We start from the raw sequence: 13,118 nt of genomic DNA on the forward strand, positions 1-13,118 counted from the left end.
AGTTGTTATTTGTGAAATTACTTCACTAGTTTGTTACAATTATTAATACAAAGATCGAACACTCAGAAAAAATTCCTTCGATCCGGCCGGATTTTATAATTTTAATTTATTTTAATTTTATCTTCTTTTATTTTAAATCAATATTTAAATTGCATTATACTACCTTTATTCCAAAGCTCTTTACTTAACAAACTATGGATAATTGTTTTTGTTTGAAATAAGGTATTATTATTATTATATAACAACCATATCAAGTCAAGGTACCAACTTAAAAAGTTAATCGTAAATTTTATTATCACCATTTCCATACTACGATAAAAATACAATATAAAAATGATTTCTCAATTTCAATTGTCCAAACACTTCCAAATTTTATTTTCGTCCAATATTTACAAGTAATTTTATATATATAACAATAAAAGACGGACTTTTAAGCAGATTTAACAAAAGAAAAATAAAATGTGAAATTAACCAACAAAAATGAAGCTTTTCATTTTTTTAGCAATAATAATACATTTAAACCTTAATTCAGCAATCAGATACAAAAACAGAAAATATTTCGACTCTCATAATGTTTATGATAAACATAACGCTGCTGCAAGTAAAGTCGACGTAAATCAAAGTAATAAAATAAATTCTCAACGCTCAAATTTGGATACAGAAGATGCCGAAAGCAAAAAGCAAATTGAGTATGATTTAGCATATCAGAAGCTTAAAGAAGAAACTGCTCACAAGAAGATATACATAGAGAATGAAACGAAGAGCGATGAATACTCTTCAGCAGAATATTATAAACATGAAAAAATTGACCTTGAAACTCGAAGAGCGAGCGATTTGGAACCAAAAGGCTTCTGGTCAGGGGAGAATGATAAGAAGATAAAGAAAAGTAATAAAGCACAAACGAAAACTGTTCATGACACTAAGCAAGCGGTATTACAAGAGAAAGATCATTCCATTATTGATAAATTGGACCAAAAATATTTTAAACATAAAGATAACAATTTTAATGACTTCCAAATCAGATTTACAATAAGAGATAACGATTTTGTTAAATTAAAAAATGAAGAGTTAACACAGAGTAAGGAGTCAGAAATCGATAATGATAATAAAAAATATTTTGACACAATTGCAGATATCGATAAAAATAGAATAAAAAATGTCAATGCAACAATATTAACAGATTTTACTAAAGATGAAGAAAATTATTATAAAAATATGAAACAAGAAATACAAAGAAAAACTGATAGGAAACATTATCGAAGGAAATACTCACGTGAAAATGATTCTCACAGCCGTGAAGGGAACATTGAAAAAATAATAGACTCTCAAGAGGGAAATGCATTTGGAAGTAAAGAGTTTCACGGATTTAAACCTAAACGGCAGAAAACAAGATATACAACTAGCACCCATAAAACTATACGGGATGCAATTCACAAGAGAAGAAACAGTTACTATCATAAAGGTAGAAATTATATAACTAAGACAACACATACTCATAGAGCGGATAAAGATAGAGAGGAAGTTACGAAAGACACTAAGAAACAGTTACGTAACCCCGAAGAAATAGAACATCAAACAAAACCTGAAGATGGCAAAACCGAAGGTCGACATCATTATCGCAACCAATCTCCAAAAAAAATATCTATAGAATATACAGATATAAGCCTTTATGATGGTCTTAGTGAAAAGAATGACAAGTACATACCTGAAGAAGAGAACAAATCGAACTACAAACCAAAATCACGAGATGTTGACAAGGATAATAAATTTAAAAACAGTCAACAAGATGCTAAATATAGTAGAGAAAATATTCAAGACAGATCTCAAATTAACCATAAAAAAGAACACTTAGGATCCCAGAAATACCCTGATATTGTAAATCGTCGTTTGGAAAATTCAGATAGCCACACGCCCAAATATAACCGACTGCCTAGTAAAGCTATGCCAAGACGAATAAAAAGCTTCAGTGTGGAAAGATTTGATAAAGCTCATAAACAGACTCTAGATCAGTACGTTGAGCAGGAAATGAATGATTACCACAATCCTGAAGTTTTGCCACCTCAAGTACCTCATAGGAAGTTGAAGCCCATACACAAGCCTTCTAAAATAATTTCTCGAGCTAATGAACGCCTAGATCCTATAAGAAAGCCAAGGGAAGACGGTGTTGAACTAATAAAAGTTAATAAACCTGGAGAATCTGAAGAAGACGGACAAGGTTTCAATAAACCTGTGGTTCAAATTGAAACGACTACATTGAAACAAATTTATAGATCTGACAGCGAACACTTAGACAAACGTCCTATTGACGAATTCATAAACATTGAAAAAAATATCCAAAATAATAAAGTTGAAGAACATGTAACTAAATCTCGATACGAGCAGTATTTACAACATTTCCATGATAATAATGATGCTAATAATCAAAATCATTTAAAAAATGATAAATATGCAGAAAATCCTATGAGTAATTTAAATGAAAATGGGTACGAAAATTACCAACAAACAGCAAATAATAAACATTATTACAAAAATAACTATTACACTAATAAAAAAAAATATGATAACGAAAATAATAATGAAAATTATAACGATAATAATTATAAAATGGTAAACAAAAATTATACAGTTAAAAAATATGTTACTAACAATGACAAATTAGAAAATAGTCAAGAATATAGAAATAATGAAAATAACAGAAACACGGAGACAATAAATAATAACGTAAATAAAAATGAAGATGTAAACATGAAGCATATCAAAAGTAACGACTACTACGACAAAAATATTAACAACGCGCCAAACTATGGCTATGATAAAAAAAAATATATAAATAGAGATGATAACAGTAAAGATAAAGACTTAAAAAATAATTATTACGATAAAAATTATTTTAATAACAACAATTACAAAAATAACGATGATAATGCCAATGATAATAATTATGAAGAAAACAGAAATAGTAATCTAAAGATCAAACATTCAAATTATAGAGAAAAACCAGAAAAATACGGTGAAAGAAGACCAACACAAGTTTATGAATCACGGCCACATTCCCAAAACCAACCTGAAGACAGATATAACCCGTCTCTTAAACCGGTCACTCCAAATTACCAAAATGAAATGGATACAAGAGGTGTTGGAAAAGATTATGATAGACAACGGGCTATTGATACTAATTACGGTAACTACCCAGAAAATTATAAAACTCCTAGTATTAACAATGAAAGTCCTCAACGTTCATTTCCGGGGTCGCCTGAAGGTGTAAATCAAGAACCATATCTAGGTGCAGCTCAAAATGACCCTATTAAAAAAGAAAGCTTAAGATTTGGGCCCAAAATACGAATTGAAGAGAAACCAGGATATCGCATTGAGTACTTCGATTTTAGGCGACGTCATCGTAAGAAAAATAACATTTCTGGTGCGAAACGTAAGTTGGACTCACGAAGAAATATCGAATTGAATATTATGAGAAAGGATTACTCCAATAATACAAAAAGTAAAATAAGTAAAGATCTAATCAGACAATGGAGAAACGATGGCAATGTAGAAAATGAACAAAAACCTAGCGGGCTTAAAAGAAGGCGAAGAACTTCAAAGAAGACAGATTTTAGTGTTATTGGACCTCGAGAAATAGCATATTTGAAAGAGAAATATAATACACTTTCGCGTGCTGAACAAAGCGATTCAAAAATTTCTATCAATACGGTGGAAACTAGCGAGCAAGATAATCACGGTGACAATTCTATTCCGAAAAAAGACAATGATATTGCTACTAAAAATGATGAAAAAATGATTTTAAGTAATTTTAGACGTCGGAAAGAGAAACATGGAACAAAAAAATATGAAAAGAAAAAAACTCTTGAAAAACCGGTAGTTACTGAAAATGTTGAAAAAGATGACGTGCTTAATCTAACTGATGCTTTAATTGACAACAAAGTTAAAGAGAACAATGAAACAACCATGACTGATGATTTGGAGGAAATGGAAGATATGGAGGAAAAAAATTACAGAGAAAATTTCAAAAGCAATGTATGGAGTGCCTTAAAAAAAAGCATTTTAGCTCGTCATAGCGAGAATAAGACAGATAATATTCTACTTTTAAAAACGGCTGCAACTTCACATGTCCCAAAAACGGATTCGAATGTTTCTGTTATAAAAAGACAACAACATAACCAAAATAACGATAAAATGGTAGTTCCAACTCAAATTACTGAAAAACCAACTACACTTTGGGAAGAAAGATATGAAAATCTCTATATACAAAAGCTTCAATATCCTGAGAACACTCGCAAATACAAACACGATAGAAATTATGATGATAACAATAATCCGTTCATGGAAGAATTAAACTTTAGCCACAAAATACGTAAACATGGTAGAGATACAGATAAACGCCTTTCAAACAGTCATGTAGAGGATAATAGTAAAAATTATCAAAACATTAGTATTTCAAAATATGGAAACACAGACAATAACGATGACAATTTGAAATCTGAACGGCGACATGAAAAACATTATAACGATTACAATAACCGAGAACATTTTCGACACAATAACAAACATGACGATGAACAGGATGACATCGACATTACCAATGATAATAGTGGTAATGAAAAAAAACGAGAACATCACAAAAGTGATGATTACGTTATCGTTGATCATTACAATAAAAATAAAGACCGCATCGATTATACAGATAAGGATAGTAACTATGCGAAGTCAAAAAATAAGTTTCACCGAAATACACATCATAAAAATGATGACAGCGATCATAAAACAGAAAGCAACGAAAAAACTCATAACAAACCTTTTGATGACCAAAAAATTTTTGATAGGAAAAGTATTGAACATGAGTTTCTTAACAAACATCGTGTTAAATACGACAATGTTATGAAAAAATCTACGGAAAAAGACGTTGATTACGTTAAAATGAAAAGAGATCATAAATATACTATTACACATTCCGAAAGTGAACACGCCAATAGTGAACATACAATAATTGAACACGGTAATGGTGAACACAGTAGATTCAGAAATAAAATTCGAAATGATGATACCCATAATAACACGGAAAATACTGAAGAACAAAATGAACACATCGTTTCTACAAATATAAAAAAGGAATATAAAACAGATAAAAAAATGGTAAAACACCAAATTAATACAAGTAATAATCAAAATGATGAAAACAAAAAAGATCTACCTGAAGTCCGCGACATTAGTGTTTCGACTAGAAACAAATCAGAAGCAGTACGATTTAGAACCACAAATGAAACGAAATTTCATAAATCTAACAAAGGACGGGCAAGATCTGATAATGATGATGATGGTGAAGATGATGGTAAAACCACATCGCCACATGACACGACGACTGGATATGACGACTTATCCGATTCCAAATTTAACTTCATAGTACTGTTAGTTCATGAATTGGATCACTATTGCAAAAGCGTATGTACCGCTGTAACAATAACTCTAAATTTTGCACTAACCGCTGCTCACTGCATACCACCCGAACCAAAACCAACCTTGCACATTATGTACGACAATTATAACAATATACAGAGAAGTAAACATCGCAATAAAACGGAACCTAAAAATAATGGTAACGATTTATTAGATACACGTGATTCCACAACGGTGCTGAAAATATATAAACATCCAAACTACAGACAAGTGTTTATAAAAAGAGATCCCGGTACAGATGACTTACATTCTTCAACTGTCAACGACATTGCTATGTTGAAAACTCAATATAATCTTCCGCAACCTGTAGGAAAACTTTCAGCTTTCGAATTCAACTCGCTACTCGGTGTATCCGTAAACTTCTATGGCATGGAAAACAATAATTGTACAAAAGGAGCCTTAGCAGACATCACATTAAGACAGGGGGATAACAAATATATTTTACGAACATATTCTGGTGCAGTTACCACCTGCAATGTTAAAGCTGAAGGCATAACACTGTGCCTCGCACCAGAATGTAACCAACATTTGGGTGAGAATTTAAATATCCTGGAAGGGGGACCGGTTATTTTTTCAAATAGAGTTGTTGGTATTGTCAACGAAATTGAGCCAGCGATTACTTTCATACCTGTCAGCCCATATTTAGATTGGATCACGCAGATACTAGACCAAGGAAAACCTGTAAAAGTTCAAAACACAATGCCTGTACTGCCCTAAGACTTTAATACGGCAATACGTAGTTCTTGATCGAATAAAAGTTTTCTAAGATTTAAATAATCTCAGTACATCATCATTCAGCCATACGACGCCCACTGCTGGGCATAGGCCTCCCCCAACGATCTCCACGACGATCGGTCCTGCGCTGCCCGCATCCATCGGCTTCCGGCGACCTCCACCAGATCGTCGGTCCACCTGGTGGGGGGCCTACCCACTGAGCGTCGTCCGGTGCGCGGTCGCCATTGAAGAACCTTTCCGCCCCAACGGCCATCGGTTCTCCTAGCTATGTGCCCCGCCCACTTCGAGCTATGTCGGTTACCTTAGTTCTCCTACGGATTTCCTCATTTCTGATTCTATCACGCAGGGAAATACCGAGCATCGCTCTCTCCATTGCCCGCTGAGGGACCTTGAGCCTTCTTATGAGGCCCATAGTGAGGGACCACGTTTCTGATCCATATGTGATCACTGGCAACACACACTGGTCAAAGACTTTCGTCTTGAGACATTGAGGTAATTTGGACGCAAAGATTTTTTGGAGTTTCCCGAACGCTGCCCATCCGAGCTGGATTCGACGAGAGATCTCTTTCTCAAAGTTGGACTTACCTAACTGGATTGTCTGCCCCATCTCAATCTCAGTACACAATACTATAAAAACCCACCCTCAAAAGTACGTGGAATTATACCTATTTGCCAGGTTTTATTGAAATATCCCCTAGTTCGCCACTATACTTGACTTGACACGGGAGATAATAAAAATTGGTTCTCACTACTCAAAGTATATTGAGAGAGAAAAACGCCTTGAATTGGAGAATAGTAAAACCAACCATTAAAATAATTGCTCCTTAAGTAAAATTTAGGCGCTATTTATAAAAATGAATTTTCATGCGTGAACAGCCACCCTTAGAGGTGGATGATTTTCTTCAAAATTAAATTGGACCACTATGTAAGTATAGAATTCCAACAAAAAAAGAATCATGAAAATTGGTTCACAAATACCGGAGTCATCGCGTAACACACATACAAAAAACCATACAGTCGAATTGAGAACCTCCTCCTTTTTTTGAAATCGGTTATAAAGTAATTTGTAACATGAATTGTTTGTTTTAATTAATTTCAATTCGTAATTTACACTTTTATGTTTATTTCTTTTTTAATTACTGCTACTCAGAGCTAACAGTCGCAGAGCCACTCAGAGCTTTACATCGCAAAGATCTGAGTGGCCCTGCCACTGCGCCCGTCACCCTGAGACATAAGTTGACAAGTCCCATGTGCCTGCAATTTCACCCTTCAAAACAGGAACACATTAATGCTGACATTACTATTTGGTGGCAGAAACAGGTAAGGTGGCAGTAATACCCTGGACGAACTTTCACAAGGACCTCAACTGCAACCAAAAAATTAAATATAACGTTCAACGAATTACAATAAATTTATTGGGGCACGGCTTTTTTAGACCCGAACACGATGTTATCAGACCAGTTGAATATACTGTGTTTAATAAATTATGTATTAAATTGATATTTAATATTTGTTTTTTGTGAAACTACTCCACTAGTTTGTTATAATTATTAATACAAAGATCGAACACTCAGAAAAAATTCCTTCGATCCGGCCGGATTCGAACCGACGTCTTCTAGCATACCGTGGCAGACGCTATACCAACTAAGCCACGGAACGAACCAGAGGACCTCGCAAATTATTCTACGTGCTTGTTGTATTTGGTTATATCTTTGTATTTGGTTTTCAACGACTTTTGTAGCCGTAGCGCCATCTATGAGAAATCTATGAAAGTATTTCGTCACCCCGTTAGACACCTTTACAGCTTCTAGCCCTTGCTAGAGATGTCACTACTGCGTTTTCCAATTTTTTTATATTTTTGCAACAACTGCCGTTTAAACGACTATAAATTTTGTTTTTATAAACCAGGTCTGAACTTAATTATGGGTCTTATTGTTTAATGGCGCGGTATTACCCAATTCTCCCCTAATGTGATCATTACAGCATTTCGTTTTTGAAAGGTGAATTGGTAAAACTACAGGCGCTTGGAACTTGTCAACTTTAATTCCCAAAGTGTAGAGCAAGATGCAGACTCGGGCGCAATGGTTGAAGACTCTCAGATCTTTGACTTTTAAGGCCCTCAACTAGACCGCCAATAAGACGCGCTAGCACGAAACAGACAAACATGTTCATCTCCGCAGCTCACCACAAACCCCAGCGAGTCCATACCCAAGTCCGGGTCCACCAGTGACGCCCGTAAAGGCGTATCACTGGCGGAGGGCTTGGCCCGGACGCCCGCCGTACCCTGGTCTTGCCGTCGAGCCCGTAGTCTCTTCGGAAAACCCTATCTCTTGGGTCGGTAGATTGAGACGCAGTCTGCCGACAGATAAACTTCTTCTTCTCATTTTCATGGACCGTCCTGGTAAAAATAGAACATAGTAATATTGAAGAAATAATGTAGATGATTATGGCCGAGATGTCGGAGAAGGACAACCATGGGTGTAAGACGAGAATTTTCAACTTAGAAACAAGGAACTTTTGCAGGGTGTCACCATGTGATTACAATTATTTATTATATTTTGCAAGATTTGACAAATATAATAATAGATAGATGTTACAAAAGCATGCTAAGAGTGAACAAAAATATGAATATGAAAACAAGGCAGATTTAAAAATGCTCATTTAATGTGGGAACACGAATTGAGGTACGAAATCGTAAAAAAATCGTATTGGTGTCCAATGTAATATCATTTTTAAATTATACGCCGTGAGTACACACTACAAGTCTAAATTGCTTGATATTATAGTACAGTGATTTAATGGAAAAAAAGAAAATAAAACTGTTTATTACACAAGCACAGACACGAAATAACAGAGGAACAATAATAATAATAATAATACACCAAGAGCTCGCTCTGAAGTACGAACTCGTGCAACAGGGGTTGCCATATTACAAGTATTCATCGGAGCCAATACTCGAAGATGACCGCATCAAAATCTATTGGGATCGACCATTGACTTACAAATAAATGGACGACGGGTCTAATACAAAAACCACGAAAAAAATGCCCCAAGTCAACCTATTCGAAATTTAAATTGTAATGTCATCGCAGTATCGCGCTGTCAGTAGAACAAATGAAGACTAAAGCGGAGTGTCGCGCTCTGTATACGATTTTAGCGCCTTACAAGTGCGGACACTTTTTAGCGCGGACCCGACGTCCATATAATTGTAAGTCAATGGGATCGACCCATTATCGCGGACAGGGCTATTCTTGCGAATTTTGGATCGGGAATTGGTTCGCAGTCGAGGGTATTTCTTGTAGACGTTACCATCCCGCATGATAAGGGTCTCGTGAAAGCCGAAACCGAGAAACGCCGGAAGTATCTCGACCTGGCGCACGCGATCACTGACATGTGGGATGTGGCCTCCACTGAAATAATCCCAATTGTTTTGTCCGCAAATGGGTTAATTCCAGTCAGCCTTTGTTAGAGAGGCGGTTGGATAGAAATCCAACCAAAAATCCACGCCACAGAAGTGGCGTGTCGCTTCCAACACAAATGCAGAAGGCGGTCCTGCTCGATACGACACGTATTGTTCGCCGGTTCTTGAACCTGAGTCCCTGACTTTGGCCGACTGTTCCAGTGCCGGGAAATACCGCCTCTCCCATTTAAAAATTCAAAATTAATCTTTTAGGCCTTGGGAGAGGCGAGAATAATGATGTAAATAATGAGAATAAAAAAAGAAAAATTAAAACAATTGACAATGCAGTACCTGATTCACCGTCATGCGTGTCGCGCTTGATGCAATCGGAACTTGCTCAGCTTTAGCCACAAAGGATTTTTTTAAGCCGTTTCGTGGCGCTGATTTTCAGCAAGCAAGGGATTTCCCTAATGGGTTTTCCTCTTTTCCATAAAGCTTTCTCAGAATTGTACTTGATCAAATTGCTGTTGAAATTACAGGCACATGGGACTTGTCAGCTTATATCTCAGGGTGACGGGCACAGAGGCAGCTTTACGACTTAAAGCTCTAAGTGGCGCCTTGTTCGTCCAGTCACTTGTTATCATAAAAAAAATAATAAATGAACAACTTCCTTCTTCGTTTTAGACTACAACTAACGCCATCTATTTAAATTAAATTAAATAGGATGTTATTCATCAAACACACACATATATACATAGAAAATCACACGATATTATGTACTAATAAAGTATGAGCTGTGAGGATCGAGTATATAACCAGAAATAGAGACGAAATAAGGGACATACGTTCCTGGTAACTTATTAGTGATACTTCACTTATAAATATCAACTCTCATTTGCACTGAAATATAGACAGCGCCAACAACTGACCCGTGTGTACGTCTTCGTATATTCCAAAAATATTCTGTATTTATTGTAAGAAAGATAATATCTCTTACAATGACGTGCTGTTCCATTCCATTGTCTGGGGAAAAACAGCAAAAATCTAATTATAGAAGAAACGGAATCAAATTTCCTCATCAATTAAATACGTAATTTTGCAATTTTCGTCCATTACAATAAAGCTCAAGTTAACTGGACGATTTGAAGTGAAACAATTGACCCATTGACGAAACCCGTCAATTGTTTCGAATTCGGGCTGGCCAATCGGAGCGCAGTTGTCACAGAATAGTTTTCAAACAAATTAAATGACAGAAATATTTTTTTTACGCCCTGCCGCACTAGAGAAACTCTGTATCGCGGATGCCATGGACACACATAGTCAACCTTAAATTACATACAAATTCACGAGAGAAATTATAATAATAATAAGTTTGTTTATTTTCTCACAACAATATAGGTACATTGTGCATAATAACAAGCACTATACATAAAAAAAAAAGAAAAAGAAAGAATATTGTGGGAGACTGGTGCCTAAACTAGACGTATTCCAGGTCTGTATTTCAGGTCACCAGGACTCCACCCTTTGGAAAATATAAAAAACATAAAATAAAAAGGAAAAAGATAGTTTGTTAGTATTTGTTTGTGTATATGAATTTTTAAGTGTGCGTATAAATGTGTGTATGTGTGTGTGTGTGTGTGTGTGTGTGTGTGTGTGTGTGTGTGTGTAATGAAGGTGGATGATTGTTGTGCATGTAACTATGTGGGAGGATGTGAGTGTGCGTTGACGAGGGAATTGAAATATGATTAGGCAAGTGATGGTGTGCTGGCAAGGCGATCATTATGGAGAAAGTTTTCTTATTAAATAACTAAAACAATTTTATAATAAAATAAAATAATCCACATGTGAAACTAATTATACTGGGACAGTAATTAGTAGTTCCGTATCCTCATAGGTTAACTCCTGAATAAATGTATGTATGTGTCATGCATATATATCTCCCGATCGGGGGATCGAACCCGGGACCTCTACGTGGCAGTCAAATTATATGTTATTGATTTGTTTGGTATACAGTCCTATAATATTTCCTAAATACCTCTTCTTCTTTACTTTCAGGTACCTCCAATAGACTACCTCCGCCAAGTGACCCTAGACCTCGGTGGAGAGTGCGCCGCGTTAGGTAGCGAACGTCACATGATAAGACGAGCACCACCGACTCTTGCGCAGCAACACGCCGCTACTGTACGGGCGCTTATTAAACGGTTTAATCAGGTAATGTACCACATACCACATCCGCACACATTAAAATATTTGCACATTAATCTAGCTGAAGCAGACATCATAAATGCTAAAGGACTGTTCATGTTACACCGTGCTGGGCGCGAGTCGCGCCACGTACGAGTCTCGGATTACAAATCTGCGTACATGAAGTGATTCACATTACAACGTATCTTGTCTGTGGCACGGACGAGAGACGCCCGAGCGCTTCCGAGCTCGTCCGTGACTCGGATGCGGCCCGGCCCGCCTTGCCTCGTTGTAGTGTGAACATTTTCTGACTACGTACATACATAAGCTCACTCCCAAATCCCACAGGAGGGTTAGGCAGAAACCACGGAACGCCACTTTTCTCTATCCTGACACGTCTCTCGAACCTCACATACATCAACTACCCTTTTCATACAACTTCTTTTATTCTTGTCACTTCGGATCCCAGCCTTTGTGAGGACACCACTGATCTGATCAATGTAAGTCCTTCTGGGACGTCCTCTTAAAACCCTTCCATCCACATTCGCATCATAAATCTGTTTGGTAATTCTTCTTACATCCGTCCGCTCTACATGCTCACACCACCTTAACATTCCTTTCTCTATTCTAGTCACTACATCCTTTTAAGTCTTTCACGTATTATTGTATTCTTTACTCTATCAGTCAATTTTATTCCACACAATTTTCCTCAAAGATCTCATCTCCACTGTATTAATTCTACTTTCATGTTTCTTCTGCCATTCCCAACTCCTACTACCAAACGTCAGTATGGGAACCGGCAAAGCGTTGTGTATGGACATATGTGCTTTTTGAGATAAGGTGTTGCGCCCCATTGGACCATTTATGGCTCCATTTACTGCGTTTCCATTTCGTACCCTTCTTTCAAAGTCCATCAAAATTTCAATCTCTTGTAAACACACTACCCAGATACACAAACTTATTCACTCGATCAACATTCATACCTTGTATTTTAATCTTACATACCGTCACGTTCTCATTCACTCTCTGACACTGTCTAATTTAACACATTCCCTGTGCATATATCATATTTATATGGTGCACTTCGAGGTCCAAACGATACGTGAGTGTATCACAAATGAGGCATGGCCATTTATAAATTTATACATTAAACAAATTTTTTACGTGTAAGCTAGATCATCTTTATTTACTTGCACGTATGGATCACTAAAATTGTGACACGAGGATGTGATACCGGATGGCTTTTTAACCAATGTTGCCAGATTATAACTGTCAAAATAAACACACAAAAATTTAAAATTATTATTCTGCATTGCTAAATAAATACCTTCCG

At 36.2% G+C, this 13,118-nt stretch overlaps 1 protein-coding gene across 1 annotated transcript; it reads left to right on the plus strand.

Moving 5' to 3' along the window:
- Positions 1 to 532: 532 nt before the first annotated feature.
- On the plus strand, positions 533 to 11,812 carry LOC113225518 (the record flags this gene model as incomplete). Its single annotated transcript, XM_026457839.1, has 4 exons — positions 533 to 1,085; positions 1,500 to 2,483; positions 2,991 to 4,029; positions 11,657 to 11,812. Coding segments are annotated over 4 exons (2,732 nt in total), but the record flags the coding sequence as incomplete, so codon positions are not given.
- Positions 11,813 to 13,118: the final 1,306 nt, after the last annotated feature.

The sequence above is a fragment of the Hyposmocoma kahamanoa genome, unplaced genomic scaffold (genome assembly GCF_003589595.1).
Source record: "Hyposmocoma kahamanoa isolate Upper Pololo Valley unplaced genomic scaffold, ASM358959v1 162111, whole genome shotgun sequence".
In the NCBI taxonomy this organism is placed as follows: domain Eukaryota; kingdom Metazoa; phylum Arthropoda; class Insecta; order Lepidoptera; family Cosmopterigidae; genus Hyposmocoma; species Hyposmocoma kahamanoa.